At 43.1% G+C, this 26,290-nt stretch overlaps 2 protein-coding genes across 2 annotated transcripts in view; one reads left to right on the top strand and one right to left on the bottom strand.

The window, feature by feature from the left end:
* The window catches only part of lrp1ab (low density lipoprotein receptor-related protein 1Ab), a gene marked incomplete at its 5' end in the record, with an annotated part of 69,132 nt that overhangs the window by 27,843 nt on the left and 14,999 nt on the right, over positions 1-26,290 (bottom strand). The window contains 32 exons of the mRNA XM_036136571.1: positions 68-251; positions 2,785-2,972; positions 3,998-4,138; positions 4,233-4,361; positions 4,449-4,577; positions 4,657-4,773; positions 4,849-4,971; positions 5,069-5,218; positions 5,325-5,438; positions 5,525-5,644; positions 5,832-5,960; positions 6,046-6,171; positions 7,166-7,358; positions 7,454-7,658; positions 7,751-7,940; positions 14,014-14,388; positions 14,471-14,595; positions 14,686-14,837; positions 16,055-16,181; positions 16,289-16,418; positions 16,525-16,659; positions 16,743-16,874; positions 16,967-17,092; positions 17,192-17,332; positions 17,463-17,612; positions 19,111-19,205; positions 19,440-19,614; positions 19,705-19,932; positions 20,845-20,976; positions 23,097-23,341; positions 23,483-23,647; positions 24,763-24,967. Coding sequence (XP_035992464.1) covers positions 68-251; positions 2,785-2,972; positions 3,998-4,138; positions 4,233-4,361; positions 4,449-4,577; positions 4,657-4,773; positions 4,849-4,971; positions 5,069-5,218; positions 5,325-5,438; positions 5,525-5,644; positions 5,832-5,960; positions 6,046-6,171; positions 7,166-7,358; positions 7,454-7,658; positions 7,751-7,940; positions 14,014-14,388; positions 14,471-14,595; positions 14,686-14,837; positions 16,055-16,181; positions 16,289-16,418; positions 16,525-16,659; positions 16,743-16,874; positions 16,967-17,092; positions 17,192-17,332; positions 17,463-17,612; positions 19,111-19,205; positions 19,440-19,614; positions 19,705-19,932; positions 20,845-20,976; positions 23,097-23,341; positions 23,483-23,647; positions 24,763-24,967 — 5,076 coding nt within the window. The remainder of the gene's footprint in view (positions 1-67; positions 252-2,784; positions 2,973-3,997; positions 4,139-4,232; positions 4,362-4,448; positions 4,578-4,656; positions 4,774-4,848; positions 4,972-5,068; positions 5,219-5,324; positions 5,439-5,524; positions 5,645-5,831; positions 5,961-6,045; positions 6,172-7,165; positions 7,359-7,453; positions 7,659-7,750; positions 7,941-14,013; positions 14,389-14,470; positions 14,596-14,685; positions 14,838-16,054; positions 16,182-16,288; positions 16,419-16,524; positions 16,660-16,742; positions 16,875-16,966; positions 17,093-17,191; positions 17,333-17,462; positions 17,613-19,110; positions 19,206-19,439; positions 19,615-19,704; positions 19,933-20,844; positions 20,977-23,096; positions 23,342-23,482; positions 23,648-24,762; positions 24,968-26,290) is intronic.
* On the top strand, positions 10,446-11,551 carry LOC118563380 (galanin receptor type 3-like). The gene is given in 2 exon segments (XM_036137819.1): positions 10,446-10,488; positions 10,491-11,551. Coding segments are annotated over 2 exon segments (1,104 nt in total).

A 26,290-nucleotide genomic window follows, 5' to 3' on the forward strand; every position in this document is an offset into this window, starting at 1 on the left:
AAACACATTATTCAGGACTGAAACCACACATTTGCAATGAGGGAGTTCTAAATCACGGCTGCCTTACCCGATGTGGACTTGCAGACGGTGGGGTCATTGGGGCTGACCTCGAAGCCGTCCACGCAGAGGCAGTGGAAGCTGCCGTGTGTGTTCAGACAGTGCTGTGAACAGGGGTAGGTGGTCGTGCACTCGTCTATATCCACGCACGTCTTCCCGTCGCGCTTCAGCTGGAAGCCGGGATGGCATCTGCACTGCAGGGACCAACAACAGAGCACATGTGTTAAAATCTCACGGACGAACTCGTTCAAGCAATCCTCACGTTTATTTTGGTCGCGTGCCACTTTTCTTGTCCTGCACAGGACATTTACCCTCTCCGCTTCATTAGTATGTATTATTGCTAAAGCTGGAAAACTGAATTATGCATGTGTTTTGAAAGAACAGAAACCAGATTTCACACATTTCTACATTGATTTCTCCACACTTAGTCACCTTACAATCGCAACGCTCTTTGCAAAATAGCTCAGGCTCTGTCAGATTGGATGGAGCATTTCTGAGAACATAGATTTCAGAAAAAAGAGCATCAAGTAGAAAGTCTGGATGTTGGCCTTGTCCACACCTAACTGGATATCTGGGAAAACTAATAATTTTTATGCGTTTTGGCCTTTCATCCACATGAAAACACAATTTTACATCACTAAAAACGATTCATTCTGAAAACTCTGGCCAAAGTACAGATCTGACAAAACGCCAAAAGGGAGTTTTAGGGTCCGTCTTCACCTCGGTAGCGAGATTTCAAAGTAAAAGCACACATGGAGCATTATGCAGTTGGTTCAGATGCTTTTTGCTCGTTTGTTTTTTCGAGCCCAAAGGACACAGAGCACCTGGGAATCAGCTTTTTTACACCAACTCTCCCTCCCGACACAGTGGCACGATGCAGTTAAACGTCGCCATTGTTTTGAAGGTCTCTGATTGGACGACACTGCCCCCTATGCGTTTGGCGTGTTTAAAACAATGCTCAGTGGCGTGTTTGTGAGGGTTTGCATGGATGGAAACTTTTCTAAAAACAATCCTGCTGTGTGTACAGTGTTGTTTCTAGAAACGATGCAGGCAAGATGTGAGTACAAGGCCGTTAAAATAAGCTGTAGTCTCTAGTCCTTTACAAGTCTTTTTCTTCCAGCTCTGCCCTGTATTTACATCCAGTCATCTTCCCGTTAACTTTGACCAGCTTCCACACCCTACTCCAAGAAAAACATTTCCAAAGCACTCTGCTGTCACCACCATGTTTCACTCTGGACAGGAGGTGGTAAAGTGCATTGTTAGTTTTTTGACGTTAAGCTCAGGTTTTGTCTGATCTGACCGCACCTTCTTCCACGAGTTTGCACCGTTACTTATACGGTTTGCAGCAAACTACCAGTGGGGCTTTTTATGGCTCGCTTTCTTCCATTTCACAATTACGCTCTACTTTGTGTTTAGTTTGTCACATAAAATACAGTACAGGGCAGTCAAACCTTTTTACAGTAGCAGACCACACACTATCAGGTAGGAGGGTGCACTTATGCCGGAGCCAGAGCCCCGGAGGGGAGAATTTTGAAAAATAGAGTCTCCCTGATGTATTTTGGAAGCTTTTAAGACAGGTGATTATTTAAACAATAGAGTCAGAGTGCATGTTTCAAATTGAATAAGAGGCAAAAAATTAAGTGAATGATCAATTCTTCAAAAACAACCTTTTGTTTTTTTGATTATTATTCTTAAAACATTATTTTTTCACATGATGTTATCATCATGTTTTAACAAGGTAAGGTAATCTCCATTTGCATAAAATTAGTTTAATTTGAATTACTAACACCACATAAAACAGATCAGATTAGGTGAGGTCTATTCATCTTAATATTATTATTCACAGTAACATTTCTTAACGAACCAAGTCGAATTTTTATGATAAAAATACAGGGTTGGAATTTGAAACTGAATTTACATGTTGAATTTATTTCAGTCATATCGCTCTTTCGAAATCTCTTATCTCATCACACACGATATATCATCGGCGAGGATTCTAGAGACAAACACAAAATGCATCCCCTGAAAAACTTTGATAATTTGCTGCTGTAATATTATATTATATGTAATATTATAGATTTTGCATAATCAAAAAATATCAGAAATACAATTATAGAGCATTCAGTATTGTAAGAAAGCCCACGCTGTTTCTGGATAAATATATTACTGTAGGAATTAAGTTCTATTCCGTTTTATGCCTCTTTCCTGAAATGTCCCATGCTCCTGAATGCACCATAGCTTTCTGACGCTCATGAAGGCATCACACTGGTCTATGACTGCCCCGACAGTGAAGTTGTAGCCGCAATGTAACGAAATATGAACAAGTTCAATAGATATTAATATTGTTGAAAGGCACCATCCATTGTGTATTCGACTAGCTTACATATGTAGAAAGTGTAGAAAGGTGATGCAGACACCAAACATGAAGCAGAATAAAATGACTTGGGTAGTAGAAAGTGAGTACAAAATACACACAGCAGATGTAACAGTTCACACAGAGTTCACGCTGTCCCGAGACTGGCCTGCTGTCAGGAATGAGGGCCAAAACAATATTTCATCTTGCATAACAGCAAACCTGAAGAGACCAGCTTCACATCTTCTACCAGGTCGTCTTGAACAATCGGCAAAATGCCGTCTCCGTTAGCCCTGCGCTCCCAGTGAAAGCCGAGAAAGTCTGCTGGAGGCCCAGATTAAAAAGTGAAACCTGAAAGAAGTGAGATGCCTTACTTTAAAGCCGATCTTGAGGTCGTCGCAGAGCTGCGAGCAGCCGCTCAGCTTGCTGTTCAGACACTCATTGATGAAGCAGTTGAGTTCGTCGGAGCCGTCGCCGCAGTCGTCGTTCCGGTCGCACAGCAGAGTCTCGTTTAAACACTTCGTATTACGGCACACGAAGGCCGACTCATTACAGATCCTCTCTGAAACCACAGTTGCATTGATTCAATGTAACAAATTACATTATTCATTCATTTTTGACAGATATGTTACAGCAAATTAGCCTGCCTTTTTAACATTTTGCAAAAGATGATTTTTCCCCAGGAGGCTACTAAAAGAAACGCACATTAACTATGTATGGCTGGACATTTATGTCTACTGCTTAGCGGTGCAGAAAATGCGGGTGATTCTTCCTGCAGGCTAATAATCTAAAGTCCAGCTATTTGCTTTTTTAAAAGATAAAATCTGCAAGAGGACAAGAAACTAAACATGTTTATCACTATATATTAGCCACATGCATCATGTTGTGCTTGATTGCTCAAGTAACTGAGCAATCATACCACAGATTCACAGAATGAGGACATTTATTTATAAAATTGCTCAGATTTAAAATTGGTCTGCAGTATTTTTTTTTTCTTTCTGCTGTTGAAGTAACACACGCATAACATGGTTATTATGCGGTGTTGAGGATTTTACTCAACTTTACTTATTACCGTTTTGATTATGAAACATAAAATTGAGCAGGGATATGGATAAACACCTGCTATATTTTGTGGTAGTTTTTAAGTACTTATTATGCAGAATATTAATACTTTTTTTTGCAAGCTTTGCAAGCTAATATTAGCAGTGTAATTAATTAGTCAGGCTATCTGCTCAGGTGGGCAGCCTGCAGTTGGGTGCTTAGCAGACAGTTCATGGCTTCCTATTCATTTGCTCTCTGCCATCAGACATAAGCAACCACTTCTGTGTTTGTGGTAAGGTTTTAAAAAAAGAAAAGCAGCTTTCTTTCAGCCAGCTGAATAGCAGTGTGCAGCAACAGTTTGGGGGGTGCAGTAATACGTCATCTTATGCTTTGGAGAGTTGGAGACTCTCCGGTCCCTCAGGAACTCTCTCTGGTACAAAGACTTTAACGATCTTGTTTTGTTTTTTTTTTATACAAAAAAAGTTTCTAAATTCTCGTCCACTTATTAGTTTCTGCAAGACAAAACAAAACGCATCGTGCTCCTACCTGAGTCAATGCAGTTAGGGTTTTTGGGCGCTTCATCGGAGTGATCTGGACAGTCAAACTCCCCGTCGCACTCCCACTTCTTCTGGTTGAGGCAACGACCACTGGCACAGCGAAACTCCTCCGGGCCACACGGCGGGTATTCTGCACAAAAAGAAGCCCCACCACAGCTTATAGACTTTTAAATTGAAAACTAGCAGGTGCCTGAACAAAGACATACTGGCTTGATAAAACCGACCGCATTCTGGGGATTCATCCGAGCCGTCGGAGCAATCGACGTCATGGTCGCACACAAAGTGCTTGGGGATGCACTGCCTGTTCTGGCACATGAACTCGTTCTTGGCGTCGCACGTGTTGTTGGTGTACACTGAAAGCAGGAAGATTCGCTTTCATTAAAAAAGGGAAGATTTTCCCGGGTCGTTTCCCGCAAACCCGACAGACCGTCTCGACTTACTGCATCCAGCTTTCACGCTCTCGTCGGCCCCGTCGGGACAGTCGTTGTCTCCGTCACACTTCCAGCGCTGAGGCACGCACACGTGGGAGCCCGGACACTGGAAAACGTCAGGGCTGCATGATTTATGCTCTGTGAAGTCACGGATCAGTTAGTTGAAGGTGTGACGGCGAAATGTTTCCAGTCAATGTGCAACTTTGACGTTAGTTACCACAAGTCTGGCCTTCGTCGGAGTTGTCGCCGCAGTCATCGGAGCCGTCGCACACCCAGTTCTTGGAAATGCAGCGGTGGTTCTTACACTCGAACTGAGTGGGCGAGCAAAACTTGTCTGCAGGAAAAAAGAGGGTGGGTGGGCTCCTAATAGAAAAACAGTCTGGCTCAGTTTGCGTTTCTTTAGACTCACCACAGTGTGTTTCATCGGCTCCGTTCTCACAGTCGTTCTCCTTATCGCAGGTCCAGCTCATCGGGATGCAACGCCCGCTGGGGCAGGCGAAGAAGTTAACGGGACATTTCAGCTTCTTTTTATCTATAAAGGGGGGGGGGGGCAAAAAAAACCATTAAGATGGGTCTGTGGAGCGTAAGAGGAAGCCGAAGGTGTTAGAGGAAAAATAAAGACACCCGACCTGGACAGTTTCGCTCATCAGAAAAGTCTCCGCAGTCGTTGTTGCCGTCACACACCCATGAGGACAGATAACAGAGCGTGGTTTTCTCACAGCTCCGGAAGGAGGCACCTTTAACTCCGAGGCGGAAGAAACGTGAGCAGTCGGTCGGTTCTGAGAAGATAAAACGAGCTTTTTAAGATAGATATTAACCACCTCTAGAATGCAGACGAGTCCCAGCAGGGTATTCGTTTGCTGAAATTTATAATGGCCCACATACGGCAGTTCATTTCATCGCTGGCGTCCTCACAGTTGACCACCTGGTCGCAGCGGCTGTGGTTGGAGATGCAGCTCCCGTCTTTGCACTGGAACTCTCCCGCTTTGCACAGGGTCACTGCGAGGAGTAGCAAGAGGAATTTAAATTTAATTTAAAAAGCGCCTGCAAAAAGGTCACAGTTTGCGTGGACCAGCATCACTTACTGTTGCAGGGCACCTCATCCGAATTGTCGCCACAGTCGTCTGTGCCGTCGCACCAGAACTGGTGGCCAAGGCAGCGGCCGTTAACGCATCGTCTGTAGCCCTTCTTACAAATGCGATTGGCTGCAGAGAACAGTTTTTTATCTTCAGTTATAGTAAAAAATCTAAACAAATACTCTTTTTTCTAGCCTCAAAGGTAACTTTTCTCACTACACACCACATACGAGCCACATATCTGTGATACGAGATGTTGAAATGGAGCGATGCTAATTTGTTATTTCTCGCCCGACTGTTTTCAGTCAGAACTCACCACAGTACGACTGCTTTTCGTCTGACTTGTCCTTGCAGTGGGCCATCCCGTCACACGTGAGGCTGTAGTTGATGCAGTCCCCGTTCCCGCACTCAAAGCCGTCGACGCTTCCGCATGACATGTTCAGCGCTGGTGAGAGGGAAAAACGTTACATTTCAGAAACACTCGCACAAAAGCTAAGGTTGTTTTTTTTTTTTTGCTCCTTCTGACTTACCGGAGCAGGTGCTGTCGTCGAGGAGCTGTCTGTCCCCGCGGCAGCTGCAGTTCACCCGGCCGTCGGATGTGGGCAGGCACAGGTCCTGGCAGCCTCCGTTATTAGTTCGGCACGGAGAAAACTCGCCTGAGGAACACATGATGGTTTGTTTGGGGAAGCATGTTATGCCGCATATTTCTCTCTGCATGACCTATGCTCAAGAAACCTCTTAGTAAACGGTCAGCTATGTAAAAAAAAAAAAAAAAAAAAACTCAGTGTATGCTGAAAAATTGGTGTTCTGTATGTAATTTGCAATAAAACATATGAAACTACCAACCTTTTGTTGGTAGAAAGTACTCATGTCCCAGAGATATGGTGCTTAGCTACTCTTTAGAAAGTACTCTTGGCTCTGTGATTGTGTTTACCGTATCCCTTTGTTAGAAAAGGTCATTATAGAGGTACAAGAAAAAGCTTTTTTTTGTCAGAGCACAATTTAAAAATGAAATGGCCTGAATACAAATCATTTAAACATTATAGTTGCAAACAAATCAGAAGCTAAAAATCGTAGTTGAGAGTTAAATAATGAATAATGAACTGTCAGCTATATGGTGACACCTTCCCGTGGAAGGTTTTTAACTTTATACAGCTCGGAAACCTCCCTGTAATGATAAATTACTATTTTGAGTAAATCAGTAATCAAATATTGAAAAATACCACAGATGTGAAACTATTTTAGCACTTGCTGTATGGACCAGAGAGAGATATCAGCTCTTCAACCCAGTGTTACCGCAGCTCTTTTCTAAGTCTTTTAGAAAAAGCAAAAACATGAAACACATAATCAAAAGGTATGATAAGGAGTCGTTCACGATTTCCAGGATTTGAGGTCTTGTGTACGCCTAAATGATGACTTATACTGCTCGTATTTTAGCACATTTTGCAGTTCTCCCGCATAGTAAACTTGTCATCATGGGAGGAAACAGTGTTGCCAAGTCCGCTTATTATAAGCGACGTTGGGCTTGTTTTTTTTTTATGTCGCTTGTAAATTCCGTGGGTGGCGGGTCCAAAAAAAATAAAATAAATGTTTTGTACACTTGTGAACATATTAAGATTTGACTAAATTGGTGCAGTGACGGATGCTCACAGCTGTTGGTGTCATTAGCCACTGCGATGATGCCCATCGGCTGTTGAGGGATGTCGGCGCGCAGCACTTTCATGTCTCCTCCCGTGAACTTGTCAGCCCTCAGGACAGCCCTCCTCACCCAATCCGTCCAAAAGATGTAATCTCCATACACCGCCAGGCCGAACGGGTGGACAGGCTCGTTCTTCAACAAGACCTAATGCACACAATTGTAAATGTAAAAAAAAAAAAATTGTGTTTCAGCAGCAAGGCAGCATTGTCTTCTTCACAGGTAACTTTAAATTGCCTCACATAGCGGCTGCTTCCATCGTATTCGCAGCGTTCGATCTTGTCCAGGGTGGCGTCAGAGAAGTAGAGCTTCTCAGCACGGTGATCTATGGCCAGGCCATTAGGAGTTTTGATGTCCCTGCCAATGATCACGATCATATTGGCTCCGTTCAGGGAGGCCCTCATGATGCTGGGAGCCTGCTCGTTCCAGTTTGTCCAGAACATGAGACTGTGGCGGGAAGACAGAAAAACCTGTTAGATGTTACGGCTCACCGAGGTAAAATAAATGCAAACGACAAAGGGCCAACACGGCTGACTCACTCCTGACACTCGTCCAACACAAAGGCTCTGGGGTGGTCCTCTCCAGACATGGTAATGACAGTGTTGCGGTTATAAGCCAAAGAGCGGTTCTGATCCACTGTGTGGCGAGTGATGGTGGAGGTGGTGTAACTAGTCCAGTAGAGCGTGTCCCAGCCCCCGTGGTACGCCAGACCCTCTACAGACCCGACATCTGTCAAACAAAAAGAGAAAATGTAGATATCATTGTGAAATTACAAAAGAATATGTCCTGAAAAACTTGGAATAACCTTTGAAAGGTAAATGAAGAACGTCAATACGGTCCAAGGTTTTAGAGCACGCCATCTAGGTTTTCAAATGTATCGGCTAATACATTGTGAGATACTGAGGAATGATTTATGATGCACAAGGAAACGTGTCATCTCCTGGTGTGGTTTGCCCAAACTTCAAAAAAAGAGATTACTTGATCTGATCCAAGAGCTGGATAAGGGCCTGATCAAGGCTTTTTAAAATGATGAGTATTATACACAAAACTCAACCCCCGATTCCTGAAGATGATGTACTCCATGTAATTTTAAGTCTCCCATACCAACAGAGCTAGCCATTTAGCCCTACAGCTGCATTTTGCTCAATCCATTTAAAAAACACGGTCTATTTTTATGCATACGGCTTGACAATGTGTACAATAGCGCTTCATGTTTTTTGTTAGTCTAACAAAGCTGGGTTTCCACTGACAAAGTAATATTCATTCCCCTTTTAAAATGACTTTCAAAGCAATAGAGACTGTGTTGGCTGCTGCAGCTCTTAGTCGGTCTGTGTCATGTGACCTGCTCTGTGTGCGGCTCTGTGAGGAGAGCAGGACAGAGAGCAGCTGAAATACTAATCATTCTGGCCTTTTCCGCTTGTAGCTTTAGCATCCTTCAGCTTGAACTAGAAAGTCTCTCTGAGAAAAAAAAATGGTGCATTCGCAAGATTGGTAAGCTGGAATTCCATGACCTTGTTTAGCAGGTAATTGTTCAAAAAATTTATAGAAAACAGACAAAACTGACTTGAAAAATATGACATAAGGTAATATCAAGGCCACAATATTCTAATTTTCTGCAATCCTAGAGACTAGGACACAACAAAATATATTTAAAAAGATTAAAAAGTTGATTTTGCATATGTCCCCTTTAACAATATTTGACCGAGACTTTGCATTTTCCTAACCTTACATCATTCTGCTTAGTATTACCAACAAAAAAAACCAAAAACAATAAAAAATAAAAACTGGATTGGAAAATATCTACACAGAACACAAAATAACACTAGCAGAGACTTATGAACTTTGACTATTGCAAGTGGCGGCATAGACAGCCTGTTTTTAAGCTTTTATGACCACCACTTAAAATGTCTTGTAAAAATTACAACCAAAGCATGATCTGATTTGCAGTGATCAAAGGTGATGCAAATCCAGAGATCATCCTAAAACCAAACACAATGTATTTCAGGGACCAGAATGGGGTCTTCACTCAAAGTTTGGAAACCATTAGTTTTTACTTGTTGTTTCCAGAAAGAGAAACGTCTCTCAGTAGGACAAACTTAGTTCTTACAATGGAAAACCATTTTCCTAATTCAGAGGAACCTACACGACATGGAAAAGGAAACTATAGAACACGACGCCGTGGCATTAGTGCCTCCAAACCCTCCCTTTCTTTCTAGCAACCGCATTTATGACCACTTACAGCACACAATAAAAAGGTGAAGTCACTGTTTGCTCCTGGCTGAAAGTGTATAATTGTGGTATAATGAACAATTCAGACGAAAAGTAATTAGCTTTAATGTGGGGAATTTTTCAAGGCTAAACATCTAACCTGGAAGCCAGATCAAAAAGACAAACAAATCTCATTTGAGTTTTAAAAAGCCCAACAACGAGCCTCTTAGGGCAGCACTGAACACAAAAGAATGCTTGAAAAGTTATTTTGATTGTGGACAGACGAGACCGCCGTTACGTAATCATACACTAGGCTCGGCCCTCCCATTAGCACAGCTCCTGGTTACAGAGCAAACAGCACACAGACCCTGTTGGGAAGAATATCGCCCGGCAGGACAGAGCGTTTTAAGCAGTCCCAGGAGGAGGATATCCAGGGGCACCACATTTGTCCGATTTTATGAAAAACTACAGCTGCTTTTCGCCCCGTTTGAATTAATCGTGCAATGCCCTTTTGAAAGACTCTGCAGACTACAAGGCAAAGGGCAACATGGCTCCTGCTGCGGTGAGCACTTTGCATCGAGATGCACGGACCGTTTTACAAAGAGGAACGCCTGCTTGCAACGACAGCGACGCATTTGTGCCGTCACCTGGTTTCTGTGCTGCTGGCACCGACATCTGATTTTTGACCTAACCCGCTTCATCACAACAAAAGGACATGAGGACATCTTACCACGTTTAAAAAGAAGGGAGTAAACTGGACGCCATAAGGAAAACTACACAGCCTGGGATGACAGTTTGACCATATTTGTGAAGCAGGAGAAGCCATTAGTGTTGAATGATTACGAGAGATCTCTTTAATCCTTCCCTCTTTTGTAAACACAGTAGAGATGTTAGCGGAGAAGCGACCCGTGTGATTGCAGCAGCTTAATTAATTGCCATCATTATCAAAGTGCTAGCTGTCTTGGTGGGGTGTAAATACGTTCATTTAAATAGACATGAATTGAACCAAAGAGATTAGTTATCCACATGCAGCGTCCCATTTGGATGCTTAACGCTGGCCGTATATTGGATTGACGGGCTTTTACCGGGCTTTTATGGAGACCCCTGGGCTGCAGACGAATAACAGCGGCCACAACCCGATGAGTAAAGGAGATGTGGCTTTGATCAAAACTTTGGTTCCCTTCCTGGACGGGCTGATCCTGCTCACTGGACTCGTCGGTCAAACCCTGGTGATGATTATTCTTACAGGCAGGAGGAGGAAGGAAAGTCAGCCCCCTCACGGTACCGACACCCTGCTGCTGGCTCTCTGCGCGGCCGACCTGTTGCTGCTGATCTGCCAGCCCTTCCACACCTCCGCCATCACCCTGGGCTTCTGGCCATTCGGCAGCTTCCTCTGCAAAGCCATCAGCTTCCTGGGGGTTGCCTGTTCCTCGGCCTCCGTGTTCACCCTGGCGGCATTGGCCGTCACGCGCTACCTCACGGTGGTGCACCCCGCCTGGACCTACCGCGCGAGGATGAACCGGAGGATCAAAGTGACGGTGGCTCTGCTCTGGATCCCGGCCTCTGCGTTGGCGGCGCCACAGTTCGCCTCCCGCACGCTGACGTTTTCCAGCACCGTGTACTGCTTCGCCTTCCTGTCCGACTTCAGCCGGCTGGTCTACAGCGTCGCTCTGTTCCTCTGCGGCTTTGCTCTGCCTTTAGGCGTCATTGTGTTCATGTACGGCAGAATCTACTGCTTTCTTCAGCGCGCGCGGCGGATGGGTCACGCTCCCCAGCTGGAACGCTACCAACGGCAGGTCACTCACACCTCGGCTCTCCTGGTGCTGGTCTTCACCCTGCTGTGGCTGCCCTCCTACATCCTCATGTTCTCCATCGTCGGAGGAACTCCAGCCAGCTCGCCTGGCTTCAACACCTTCGCCCTCCTGGCCCGGCTCTTATCCTCCTCGGTGGCTGTCGCCAACCCTTTGCTCTACGGCTTTATGTCCCAGAAGTTTAGACGAGACTTGGTGGAGCTGGGGAGAGAACGCTGGGCGAGGTGCCGGAGCCGTCTGATCCGCTGTCCACGCTTGATGAGCAGGGACACGGTGTGGCCGTTTGAGCACGAAACTACCTCAGAGAGACGTCCAGACTGACTCTTTATCCAAGATAAAAACGCTGTGGCTCAACACAGCTCATTTCTGGACTAAATCTACACTTATGGAAGCCTCTGGTGAAGAGGTTTGAAAAGCTTTAAAAGTAATTATTGTTTTAATGCAGTAGCTAAACCTCAACCTTTACTTTGAGTACACTTGTATATGTTTTTGTTTCTAATAAACTCTCCGATGCCACACTTATTCTTTTTTTGGAACCCCTAAATCAAGGGTGTCAAACTCATTTCTATATGGGGCCACTTTGGCGTCATGATGTCATTAAAAGAGCCGGTTGTATGTGTAGAGACGATACTTTTCATTTCATAGTTTCATTCCAGTTCACATAGAAGTATAAAAAATGCACGGTAACATAAAAGTAGCACCCTTAGGCCCCGTTTATACAGTTTATCTGCAAAAAAAAGTTGATATTGGGATGAGTTACACTTACAGTTTTAGCTACTTTAAACACTTAAAAGGATATATATGTCTTTACTTTATGACGTAATATGCCTTTTTTTTTGGCTCCTGAGGGCCGGATAATTTACCTTGATGAGCCGGAATCGGCCCGCGGGCCTTGAGTTTGACACCTGTGCCCTAAAGGATAAATGTGACGAGGCAATTTTTTATTTATACTTTAGTTAAACGGCATATGCGTACATCTTAAATTTGTCACGTATAACTTCCTGTTTTGCCGGTGTATAAATATGAGATGACACAGAAACCATTCTTCAAAACGGGAAAGACGAGAAAACACGCCGATTTAGCAAGGCGGTGTTTTGATGATCATTTGTTAGAAAAGGATTACCTAATCTTCAATAGCCTAAAAACAACTATGACAAAAAAGGCTGAACAAGGACTGAAGTTTAGAGCGGCATCCTGGCGTTACAAAGACTCTACGCTATTCATTAGATGATGTTTACATGCCCCATAAACACAAAAATCAACCTTCTTTCATAGTCATCTTAGTCCACAGACCTGGACCCTACAGAAAAATCAGGATAGAGAGCTTAACGGAAGATCTAGACAGATGAGAGGAATAGTTAAAGAGCTGTGCTTTTTGCAACCTCTGCAAATGTAATGAGAAAAGACTCAGTGTTTCCCTTTTGGGAGAAAGGTGGATGTGCAAATTACTAACAGCTGTGTTAACAACAGGAGGGACACCTGTTGCTTTGTTGAAAACAATTATTTTACAGTGTGAGATGCTGTTAATACAATTCAAGAGAAGCTTATTGTATGAGAGGTGTCAAAAAGCACAGAGAATGAAGATATTTTCACTGGGAGAAAGATAAAATAAAAAAAGTAATTTAAATGGCCTAATTAATTACACACAAAACACTTGGTGTTAAATGTAATACATTGTCTCCCTATCTACGGTAAGACTTACAGGAGATGGAAATGATGAGTTTAATCCACTGCAGCATTACTATAATGAAAAGACTTTGGGAGATTTTAATCTTAGCTTCTATATTTACTCAAACGGTAACACTGTCACAAAACTGTGACATTACGTCATTGTTTGTATTCACAGCTCTGATATCATTTGTGATAAATCCACTTTTTGCTTAGGCTGTTTTCTCATCTGCTCTTCCTGGTTTCTGTATGATCTTTTGTAGTTTGTTAAGTAGAAACATCCACTGCATTATCAAACTATCAAACAGGTATTATAAAGTGGGTGAAAATTGAACTCTAGTCAACAACTACTGCATTTTAAATTAAGCCTGGGCGATACACCGACATTGAACTTTATGGCAATGACCGACATCATTTTGCTCATGTCGGTATTTTTGATATTGGGGGAAAAAAAACAAAAGAAAAAGACGTTTTTAATAGGTAAAAGTAGGCTATGCTCATGTCCCTTTAAGACGCTGCGCTACATTTACAGCCTGTGGTCACGCACTTCCACCCCATCCAGTCTGAAACAAGAAGCGAAAGCGACGGGGAGGTTGAGAAAAATGGAGAAAATTTCAAAAGTTGAAGCAGCGGTGGCGGTAGAGCCGCTCCAGGAGGAAGAGGAGCAGCTGTTAAATACGTTGCGGCCACATCTGATCTCTGGTTCAGTCGCACCACGGTCCCATATGTTAGTCTCACTGTATATTATAACAATTATGAATGGAGACCAGAGACCTCCAGACGGCACACTTTCCAGACGATATTGGAGAAATGGACAGACAAGCTTTAAGCTTTCTGTATGGAACATTAAGGAAGAGTTTTATCGTCTATTTATCGTCATCGATATGAACTGCTCATCATATTGCGATATTGATTTTAGGCTACACCGCCCAGCCCTAATTGAAATAGCCCATTTGCAATATTATTATTATCCTCATTTTACACAGTGATACGGTGATTTCAGTCCTACAAGAACAAATTTTAGCTTTGGTTTAGCGTCACTCATTTTACTCTTTTTTTTTTTTTTTTTTCCTTCTTTAAAGCAATAACCCTTGAACGGACGACTAAAAACTTACTGTCCACCACAATCTTGCGACCGGAGCCGTCGTCGTTGATCTGCTGGATGTTGCCGAAGTGGATGTCGCTGAAGAAGATGCGGTTGGCTCCCTTCCCTCCGCCGCCGTGGTAGTCGAAGCTGAGGGCGATGACGTTCTTCATGTGGTCCGGGTCCTCGAACGGTCGTATCGGCGCGTTGAGGTTCGTCTCGTTGGACAGGTGTATGCTTTTCAGGATGGTGCGCTCCGAGTACAGCAGGTACCCGTTGTAGTCGCGGCAGCTGCGCCTGTCCTCGGCCAGCATGCCGTGGGCGCAGGCGCAGGTGCGATCCCCGTTGCCGCGGTAGAGGCACAGCTGCTCGCAGCCGCCGTTGTTGACTTTGCAGACGTTTGTGCCTGTGGCGGAGGGGGGGACGCGTTCAGGAACTGAACAGGAAAAGGATTCTTTTCAAACGTAAAGTCACACGGCCGGTTTCACCTTGCTGCCTGGCCCTGTTGAAAACCTTGATGTCCTTCAGTTGTACACCGATGCCCGTCCTGAGCTGCACGGCGTGTGTTGCGTTGTCTTTGCTGCCTCTCTTAATGGACCCGTTGGCATGAGTCCTGAACCAAAAGAAAGAGACAACAAATCTGAAATCGCGACGCGTCTTTTGTCATTTCTTTAGAGCCGAGCGGGGAAGAACAAGCGCTCACCTATCACTCCAATAGATGTATTCCTCAAAGACGGACACGGCAAACATGTCCATGTTGTTGCTGGCCAGCACCAGCTTTCTGTTCTCTCCCGTCTCCAGGTTGATCCGCTCGATCTTGTCTGTTCGGGCATCGCACCAATAAAGCAGACCTTCCTACAGTGCAAAACAGAAGAAAATGCAATCCAATATTCAGGCAAGTTTTCTCTCTTCTCTCACACGTTTCAGATTAAACTAATGTTAATATTAGACAAACGTATCCAAAATTAGAACAAAAAGGGTGAACGAAAGAAGGTGCAGCATGAGCAGGCTTGTGGTTTAAAAAGGAAATGAATGCAGATAAAAAACAATAATCACCTGAAATCACATAATAATGCTATTAAAATGTTTTATTCATGTTATATGTCAGCCTATATTTTTGGCATAATTTGAAATAAAAAGCCTATAAATGCTCTAATGAAAAGTAGCCGGTAGTCGTTCAAGAAAATGTTGTAAAATGCTACAATTGTACAGTTGGAAATGTTTGATGCCCTCATTCATTTAAACTGAAATTACATTTTAGTAATAACAGTTTTTCGGCATCATCTTTTTAGTCCTTCCTAAAAATTAAGGTTTTCGATAAAATATGTAAGAAACACGTGGTTCTGTATGAGAGGGTTTTTTTTGTTTATTTTGTAGGTTTTAAATGAAAAAGCATAATTAAAATGCTATGAATTTTGTGCAATCCTGGGGAATCAAAGAAAATTCTTATTTTAAATAACTTGAACAGAACATTCAGGGAGTAATGGGAAAGGAATAAGTAAAAAAAAACTTGATGTTACCTTAATCACACCTAACATTAATGAAGAAATAGCTTTAAAATAGTATACAATACAAATAAGCATAGATTAAAGAAAACCTCTTATGGATTAATCAAGTATAGAAGTAAATTCGTGTTATTAAAAAAGATTTGGTCATTTTTTTTTATGAAGTCAGTTTTTGTTGAATGCCACAGAGATCATCAGAATCAGACATACTTTAATAATCCCAGGGGGAAATTACTTTTGTTACATGCTCCAGATATGCACACACATTATATATATATATATATATATATATATATATATATATATATATATATATATATATATATATATATATATATATATATATATATATATATATATACACACACACACACACACACACACATACATATGTATATATATACACATATGTATAACTACAGATCCAATAGATCCAATAAAGTGATAAGTTACTTTATTACTTATAAAAACACCAGTAAAGCATCAGTATTTATTAAATATATTTAACTACGCTCTGTTATGACAGGGAGGATGGCTAAACGCAGTGATTTCACGGGTTCTCCGCACCTCATAGTCGATGGAGATCCCGTTGGGCCAGCTGACGCTGACGTTCACCAGGACCAGCCTCTGGGTGCCATCCAGGCGAGAGCGCTCGATACGGGGGTACTGACCCCACTCCGTCCAGAACAAATACCTGCGCACAGACACACACTTAGAGGAGCACTCAGGAGTCGTTTAGAAACGAAGACGTGCTGCTCCTGTGACACGAGGAAGAGGTGAGGTGCTGGTAAAGAGGCTGACCCTTTCACTGGGTGGACGGTTATGGCTCTGGGCTTGTCCAGACCCTGGGAGATGACCACGTAGCGGAACGAGCCATTGAGCCTGGCTACTTCAATCACATCAAACCCCTGGTCGGTCCAGTAAATGTTCCCTATGAATGCAAATTTATACAAATCGGTGCCATTTCATACAGCATTTTAAATATTTCAGCATAAGCAAATGATTAAAAGAAGCTCTAAATAGCTTTGAAGCTTAACCTGCTATCCAGTCAACGGTGATCCCCTCCACTCTGCCGATGCCGTTGGTCACCACATCCTCTCTCCATGTCTGATCTCGCTTTGCTCTGCTGATGGTGCTCAGTCCCATGTCCGCCCAGTAGATGGTGTCATTCTCTGCGCAGGAGATAATTGCAGCTCTCAAACGTGGCCCCAAACGTGGCCTTCTGTTTACCTACATCTCCTTAAGTGCCTCTCACCAGCGTGGAAGTCGATGCCGACGGCCAGAGAGGTGCCAGACACCGGCACCAAGGCGTCGGATTTGTCTGCCGGGTCGAGCGGGATGCCCCTGATTCCCTCGTGGACGGAGTAAAGCAGGAAAGATCCCATACCTGCTCAAAGAGAGGGGCCGCCACATGTTTTGGGATACCTTTAAAGAATCACACGCATACTTTGGGTAGCTACGGGTTTCCGTTTTTCCTACCCTCGCAGGACTGCTGTCCCGTTTTGAGGCTGTATCCAGCCGTGCACATGCAGGATCTTGTTGTTGGGGAGGTGGGCAGACACAGCTGCGAGCAGTCGCCGTTGTTGTTGCTGCACAGGTTGATACCTGCTGAAGCAGAAGGAGATCAAATGTTCATCTTTTACTCTCTTCACTTGTTCAACCACATCAGACTCCAACCTCTCTGAAAAAGGTTAGGTGTGCTACCTTTCTGCACATCCTCATCGTAGATCCTCATGTGCATCATGGGGGAGGTGTTGTTCCGCAAGACTTTCCAGTTCCTGCCATCCTTCTTGTCACATGTTCCTATCTGGTCTGTTCCCTGGTCCGCCCACCACAGCTTGTCTCCTACAGTCATGGAAATTCATGTTTTTTTGGTCCAGATTTTTCTATTGTCAAGGCGCAGGATTACCAACAGTAAAAAAAAATACATCCTTTTAGAATACTGCTTGTAGTTACTGTGGGCTTTTCATCTTACCCATGATAGCCAGAGCAGTCGCCTTGGTAAATTTGCCTTTCACACCCTCCAGGATCTCCAGTTTAGACCCGTCCAGTTTGCACCGGCTAATGGTGCTGTTACCCGAGCTGATCCAGTACAACTGCTCCTCCTCATAGTCAATGGAAAGCCCTTAGAGAAAACAAATATGGCATTACATTACTGTCAAAATAACAGGGATGAACCAAGAAATTGGACAATTTTGAGCTCGATTTGCTCCGACTGATGACTAGCCTCTCCGAAAATTAAAAGTCAGATCTTTTTCTGATCAGTGAATGCAACATCCTGTGTCTCAGGACTACAGTGTCATGGTTACAACATCAATCTTTAATGTGGATGAAGACGACTCTACGCTATTTCCAGTACCGGTGAGGTGTTTAGACCTCTAATCACAGTTATAGCAGGAGGCTATTCAAAAGGAACTATATTTTCTGTGGCATGTTGAGTTTCATTTGGCCAAGAGAGAGCGAGACCTGTTGTGGATAACAGGAAGGGGGACCATTTTACGGTAAAGTGACAGATTTATCCCTATGAGCATTCAGCCTGTGTTACAGAACAGCCTGGATTCAAGCTAAAGTAAAGGTCCGGATTCAGGAGGGCAGAGGGCTGCAAAGTTTGGCAATGGGGTCATTTGTGGGCTGTGGAATGATTCTCTGTGGTCTGTGATCACAATTTAAGAATTATACATATTAGGCACATCAGCACAGGTGGTTTACACAAGTGGATTATTTCTTAACATCTAAAGAGGCAGGACCTTCCCTGACGGGAGGCCGTGCAGGATGCAAACACAGAAATCTTCTTAGTTGAAAATCTTAGGTACAAAACATTACTTTTAATTTGATAAAAAGTACAAAAAACATCCAGTTTATTCAAAAGCAGACTTAGAGGCACCCATTCAATAAACTATCAAACTAAAGAATTGAGGACATTATATGGCTTTATTTGAACTTGCCAAAAATATGAGATCCTTTTAATGTTTAGATACGATTTATAGATTATTTTTCTACTACTATGTTTCTTTTCATTGAAATTTGGGATTTTCAGTTTATCGTTGAGCAAATAAATAAAAAAATAAAAATAAAAAAATCCCGATAAAAATCATCTTTGAAGTTATTTAAAGTTTATTTTTATTTTTTTTGTGTCCAGCAATTACTTTAATTTTGGCCAATATGGCAAAACGTTCCAACGCCTGTGATCACTTTGCTGTTTTAGCAACACAATCTGATTTAGCAACACAACCTGATTTAGCCAACTGTGAAGATGAGACTCCAGCGACGGCTTAAAAAGCCGGCCGCATAATAGTTTTTGTATTTACTTTAAAAATTGTAAACCTTGTTTTATTTAGACTATTCTCTCACACGTGAAGTGTCAAAAGACAAATAGCAGTATAATGCTTTTCTAATATCTTCTTATCTTGTGATTCTTATATAGAGGAACTGGAATCAGCTAAAACAGGCATCAGCAGGTAAAACCAATGCAAGAAAAGTTAAAGAAATCATCCCCAAATATCTGATTAGTTAATCTCTCATTATTTAGCTAATCCTGAGCATAAACCATGGAGACGTAAATAGTGATTGTGCATTATTGTGCAGTTATTGCATGTTTGAGAGCAAGTAAAACATCAGCTCACCAACTGGGCCTTTCTGATTGGTAAAAAGCATGGTGTGGTTGCTGCCGTCCATGTTGGCCATGCTAATGTTGTCGCCATCAGTCCAGTACAGCTTCCTGAGAAAGGGTGCCAATATGACGTCATTGATTTATTTGATGCCTTTTAAAACAATCTTGGTATTGCACAAACGAGTTGAACTTAATCAAGAAACAGTTTGGTCAACGATGAAAAAAAGATATAATGAATATAATTAAATTAAAAGAATCTTCACTTGGCAAGTGTCTGATGTTTATTACAAAATAATAAAAGAGCTAATTGACAAACTGCATGTTACTGGAGAACACACTCACCCCAGTAGAGGATGAACCACCAGACAGTGGGGCTTGTCTAACCCCTGGATGACGGCGTTTTTGAAAGATCCATCCAGCCTCGCCACATTGATCTGCTTCTTGTTGGCATCATAGCTGGTCCAGAAGAGGTTCCTGGACACCCAGTCTACTGCCAGGCCGTGGGCATTAGGAAGGTCTTAAGAACGTCAACAAAAGGGGAAAAGAGTAAATCCAACTTCCAGCTACTAAACATTTTTATAACATGTGCTCCTGGGCTTGGCTTTACCCGCGGACACAACCGTTTCCACTCCTGTCCCGTTAATGAACGCCCTTTTGATGGTCTGCGTTCGCACATCGGACCAATAGATGCGGTGCTCCACGGCATCGTAATCCACCACGGTCACGTTGTCTATGTCCGGCACGGTGAAGGAGATGATGTAGTTGTAATAAGGGTTGTCGATGTCCACGCCGCGGATCTCAATCTGTCGGGCATAAAGCAGGAACTTGCGGGACTCTGGAAACAGAATGCACACATAGACGTCAGTTTCCACCGAAATTAAGTAAATAAATTATTATTATTAGGTTAAAAAAAATTATTTAGTCATTTTCTTTTTCTTCAGCAGATTATTGAATTTAAAGGGTGAAAATAAGGCGAAAAAGTCACATGGAGCAAAAGAGAAAAGTGCTTTAAATACAGATGTACAATGATTGTGGACATGAATTTTTACCAAGGAGCGCACTCTGGACCAAATAAAATCATTCTTTAGAGTTTTCTTACCACTGGGAAGCTAGAGGCTGGGATGATGGACACTATGCTCATAGCTTTTAACAAACGCCGTTTAATTTAAAACTGCAGCAAACAACTGTAGTGACTCACGTTAATGGCTAGGAAACCACAGATGTTCAGGGTTAATTGGCCTTCATATCACTTTCAAGAAATCTAACAGCATGATTTTCTCAGACACACACACACCCTCTAAACTTTTCTGCTGCAGGGTTTTAAGTTCGCTGCATTCACAGCATCCAAGCCTTGAACTAAAACATTTTTGCTGTATGCAACAACAAGTCATACTAATGCTTCCGTCTATGTCGCTTTCTCTTTACAACCTGCGCTCATAAAGTCAGGAAGAAAACAGCAGAAAATTGACACTTTATGTTCCATTTATTAACAACTACTACAACCGCACAACTACTGCTATTGGTTTCATATTGGGAGAACTTTTTATTTTCACACTTCACTTTCAATCTGTCCATTCCTGAGCAATGAACATGCAAATGTGTAGCTCACGTCCTCATAAACTAAATCTATCCCCTTCCTTCTTCACAACACGGACGCTAGAACCCCCCCCCCCCCCCCCCCCGTGGTGTTTGATGCATGACAACAACCCACACGGCGGTGATCGTAGGCCACAGTTTCTATTCTTGCCTCTGCAGGTGCGCCTGTCGGCCTGCAGCTTCATGAGGTGGGGGCAGGCGCAGGAGAAGGTCTGGTTGAAGTTGATGAGGCACAGGTGGGAGCAGGGGCCTTTACCGTCGCTTGTGGCACATGGGTTGGGAGCTGAAGGGAAGAGGTGGGAAGAAAGCACATCTCAACGTTTCATAAAAAAGGAACAACAAACATGTCATAAGAGGGGGGGGGAAAAAATTGGAGTATGCAGGTAAAAAAAGAGGGAATGTTTAAGAATGCGGCGCAGTTTTAGACAACCTTATGACAAAAGATATGCAAATAAATCATTGCAGCTTTTCCTGGTCTTAAAAACCTTGTCTACCCAAAGGTTATTGTTGAAATATTAATAATAATAATAATAATACATTTTATTTCAAGCGCCTTTCTAAACACTCATGGACACTGTACAGGTGAAAACAATAAGGGGTTAAATCAACATTGTCATAATAAAAAGAAACAACACAAACTACACACAGGAAAGTAACAGAAAATCATAATGAAAAGGCAATCTTGAACACGTGAAACAGGAAAATTAACGGCTAATGATTTCCATGAGGAGTTGTCACAACTTCATTAAAATCTGTTTTCCTTGCTATCAATGCACGGACCCTGTCACACACACACACACACACACACACACACACACACACACACACACACACACACACACACACACACACACACGCACACACACACACGCACACACACACACACACATCATCCCTGAGCTGTTTGCCACTGAATATCAAAGTGACAATTTGATGTGACAGAACACAGTCAAACAATGGTGACGAGCATTTCGCCATCTCGCCAGGCCCGCCTGCCCTTCAGATCAACATGTGACATTTACGCTGCAGAAGCAAGGTTTTGTTTTCAAACCAGGTCTGCTGGGGAAAGGATGAACAATAAGGTGACTTTTTCCCCTAACAAGGCAGCCGCAGGTGTCCAAATTGAGCCTGCGTGAGGAAACAACACGACTCATGGCGCGGAAAAGGTCAGCTGTCTTTTGGGGGATAGGAGCCGGGAATAACACGGTGAGCAATGGGCTGTGAGCTCATCCCTTTCTCCGCCAGATTAAAGCTCAGCTTGATCAACGTGTTCAACAGGGTCAATTTGGGGTGTGGAGTTACCCTCTTTGTATTTCTAGCCTTACTCCTGAAGCGTCTTACAAAAGTACTTATAATGCTTTCATTTCTTTTGCTTTTTCCCATGTACACTGCAAAAAGGGAACTAAAAGTAAGCAAAAGTTTCTTAAAATTTGTATATTCTTACTTGATTTGAGCAGCTAAATAAGACTATTTGCCAATGGAATGAGAATTTCTACCCTTAAAATAAGATAATTAGACATCCTGCACTTGAAATGAGATGATGGAAATGAATTATTCTTATTTTAAGTGCAAAAATCTTATTTGGTTGGCAAATAGTCTGATTTACCAGCTCAAATCAATGTCAAAGACACTCATTTCAAGATGATTTTACCTACTTTTAGTTCCCTTTTTGCAGTGTAGCAACCACAAACTTTAATGGGAATCCGTTGAAGGGACTTCTATTAGTCGTTCTCTCCATGAATCTCCATCAAGGCACTCAGATCAGACAAAAATCGAACTCTTTGGCCCATGTGCAACACAGAAAATGAGGCAGAAAGCTAACTTTTCTTATCAACCTGAACACAACATCCCCCTGGCAAAACATGGCGTTGGCAGCGTTATGCTGCGGGAATCATTTGATAGAAATGAGATGGAGCTAAATACAATTCAATCCTGGAAGGAAATAAAAACACCTTGTGAGGCTAAAAACAAGACTTAAGACTTTACCTTTTCAGCAAGATCATGAGACAAATTTACAAAGGGAAAGGTTTAGATGAAGGTATGTATGTTTGTTTAGAATGGTCTAGTCAAAGTCCAGACATAAATCCAAATGGCAAATCTGTGGCGAGACTTAAAAATTCACAAGCACTCTCCGTTCAATCTGAACAAGCTTGACCCATTTTCACACACGTCATTTTTGAGTCAGGGGTCAGAATACAAATGCACGCCACACTTTTCAGATTTTTACTTCTATAGCAGGCCTGTGTCACTTTCATTTTTCAACTTTAAAGTTAAGCAGTGTGCATCACAGAAAACCAAAATACATCCAAGTTGTGCTTGTGATGTGATCAAAATCTGGATAAGCTTACGAGGCAAGAATATATTTTTTTCCAAGGCAGTTCATGCATTTGCTGTGAAACATACCCAGAGGTTGTCTGGACGGGTGATAGACCTGCAGGTCAAAGGGCTGCGTGTTGGTGCGCTGCACAACGGTGACGTTGTGCCCGGTCCATTTATTGGCTTTGGCGAGCGTGTTAGTCCGCCAGTCGGTCCAGTAGACCTCCCCCCCGTACATGGTGACAGCAAAGGGGTGGGACAAATACTCATGACCTCGCAACACCTCAATCAGCCCAGAGCCGTCGTACATCGCGGAGTAGATGGCATCCGACCTGGGGGAATTTCAGGAAAAAGGGGGCGATGAATCAATTACTTTCGTATGCTTTGGATGCAATGTTTGAAAAAAAACAAAAAAAAACCTGAAGAAGACAATCTATTGCGCGAGAAATGAAAAACCCAGAGGCAAATGCTACCTGGCATCGATCCAGACAATACGCCTTTCCATGTAGTCCACAGTGAGTCCGTTGGGCCAGCCGCCACTGCCCGTCTCCCTGTGGATGGTGCGCCTGCCTTCACCGCTCATGGACGCTGCCTCTATCCTGGGCAGACTAGCGTCCCAATCTGTCCAAAACAAAATTCTGCCAACAGAAAAATTGGAAAGTCATGTTTTTTGGGGTTTTTTTTCCCCAGATGTGCACACGGTTATATAAAGGTTAATAGAGGATACCGTACACAGAATGAACTGAACGTTCTCTGAACAGCTCTTCAAATTACAGCAACTTTCCAGTACTCTGTGAAAGTTTGAAACCACCCAGATTGCTTTCTAATCTACTCTGGTGAATCTCACTTTTTGATGTTGAAACATTTTTTTTATTTTTTTTTGGGGTTTATATGGGAGATTTTTCACAGCTCTAATGGCTCGCTTTTTAACACGGTAGGCTGACAGGAAGGGGGGATGGAAGAGGGGGAGAGACATGCGGCCCCCCATGTGGGGGGCTCGTGGCCTAGTGGTTAGAGCAGTGCGCTTGCACTCAGAGAAGGATGCAAGTACCCGGTTCGATCCCCAGCGCCTCCACTCTGGGTCCCCTGAGCAAGACCCTTAACCCCAGATTGCTACCCGGGCGCCGCACATGGCAGCCCACTGCTCCCCAAGAGGATGGGTTAAAAGCAGAGAACAAATTTCATTGTAATGTATGTTTCAATGACAATAAAGATGATATTACTATTATTATTATTACTATTACAAAGGACCGCGGGTCGGAGTCGAACCCGGGTCGACCGCGTCGAGGACTAAGGCCTCCGTACATGGGTGGCGATACCCGCTGCGCCACCAGCGCGCCCCAAACAAACAGCTTTTATAGATTTTCTCCAGAAACAGGTGGAAACACTGGTAATATATGTTGGGAATACCAATTACAAAAAACATGGGAAGTCAACATAAAGATTAAAGGTGTGCCACACGTCATTCATTTTAAGGCAACGCTGAAGCCTACAGTTGCTCAGCTACGAGCTGCAGGCCTGTTAAAGAGGCAACTTTTTGCTTTAGTGCATCAGAATATCAAACAACAAAAGGTCTGGTAATATTCCTCTAACTGTTCTATTGAAAGTGTTTACTGTTTTAGCAAAAGATGGAATAATAGTTGCTTTTCTGATTCAAATAAATGTTGTACATTTTCCTTTGAAGATATTGTGTAAATAATAAGATGTTTTAAAGCCAGCCTGCTTTAGATCCCCTTTAATGTGTGATTCTCACCCGTCGCGGGGGTCCAGAGCGATGGCCCGAGGATGTTCCACTTCTCCAGCCAGCAGGGTGGTTCTCATGGTCCCGTCCAGTTTGGCCACCTCAATCTGGTCCAGATTGCTTTCCACCCAGTAAATGTTTCCTGCTATCCAGTCAACGGCTAAGCCCTCTGGAGTTGCCAGGCCATACTGAATGACCACCTCGAAACTGGTCAGAGCTGATCAGACAGAGAAAGCACAGGAAAAAAAAAAAAAAATAAATCAAGGATATGAAATAAAGATGCCGTTGGTTTTTCTTTATATTGCATTTGGCACAAACAAACACACATCGCAGGGTTGAGCACTCCTCACTTTCGTAGGTCTTGGAGAAGCTCTGACGGATCTATCTGTGTCGGCACTCACTCCTAATTATTTATTATTTCCCAGAATCAAAGCAACCTTGTGCCAACTAACACCTTCCAACCACAAACTTCCTCTAATTTTATTGGGATTCATGTGACTGCATGGCCGTGCGCCTAACCTGACCGGCTTCTCTAGATAACGAAAGCATTAACTAGAGAAGGAGCCAAAAGTGCCAAGGTTACTCTGGACACTCCACAAATCTGGCCTTAATGGAAGAGAGGCACGAAGAAAGCCAGTTTACCAAAAGCCATGTGGAGGAAACACAGCGAACGTGTGAACGAAGATGATCGGCTCTAGACGCAAAATGCTATTTGTGGTAGAAAATGAACTTGGTGCACCAAGTTCATTTCTTAAAGAAACTCTTCAAGAGGCTGGAGGGTCACTTTCCAACAGGATAACAGCTCTAAACAGATACCCAGAGCTGCCGTGGATTATTTTAAAAAGAAGCTCTTCAATATTCAATAAATAAATTCCCAATACATTTAATTCAAGTTCATATGAAAAGGTTGGAGCATAAATACTTGGGGCGAGGGACTGTATGAATGTGGCACATCCTCCCTCAGCTCTTAGCGCTGTTCATTACAGGTTTGGAGACACCGAAATGGTCCCAGCAGGCAGCAGGGGCTGATCTGTGAGCTTCCTGCTCTTGATGCTTGAATTTATGGAGGACTTGAAGAGCCAGGAAGAGGAACAGCAGAGTTTTGTTCCTCCTACACAACGCCAGTGTTCTTGTAAGAGTCACGCACAGCGAGTACTGAGACAAATGGGGAGAGACAAAGCCTTCCACGTCCCCTGAAGGGCTGCGCTGGGAACACAACCTTGATTGGCAAGGAGACCTGGGGTTTTGGGGCAAGAAAGGCAGACCATGACCTGAGGGGATTTATTATGGGTCACAGACTGCCTCCGCTGAACACTTTGACACATTGATTTTAGGAGATTAGTTATTTTCCTCACAGTTCGGGTTTTTTTTCTCCATTTTTCTAGACAGTATTTCCAGAGTTCCCACTTCCTTTAGCCGTGAAGGGAGGAAGAACAAGAGGAAGCGAGTAAAAAGGGAGGAAGAAAGGAGGGAAGGAATCAAGAATCCAGAATTTTTAATAATAATAATAATAATAATGACATTTTTGGAGCGACAGACA

The sequence above is a fragment of the Fundulus heteroclitus genome, chromosome 1 (genome assembly GCF_011125445.2).
Source record: "Fundulus heteroclitus isolate FHET01 chromosome 1, MU-UCD_Fhet_4.1, whole genome shotgun sequence".
NCBI classification, from domain to species: domain Eukaryota; kingdom Metazoa; phylum Chordata; class Actinopteri; order Cyprinodontiformes; family Fundulidae; genus Fundulus; species Fundulus heteroclitus.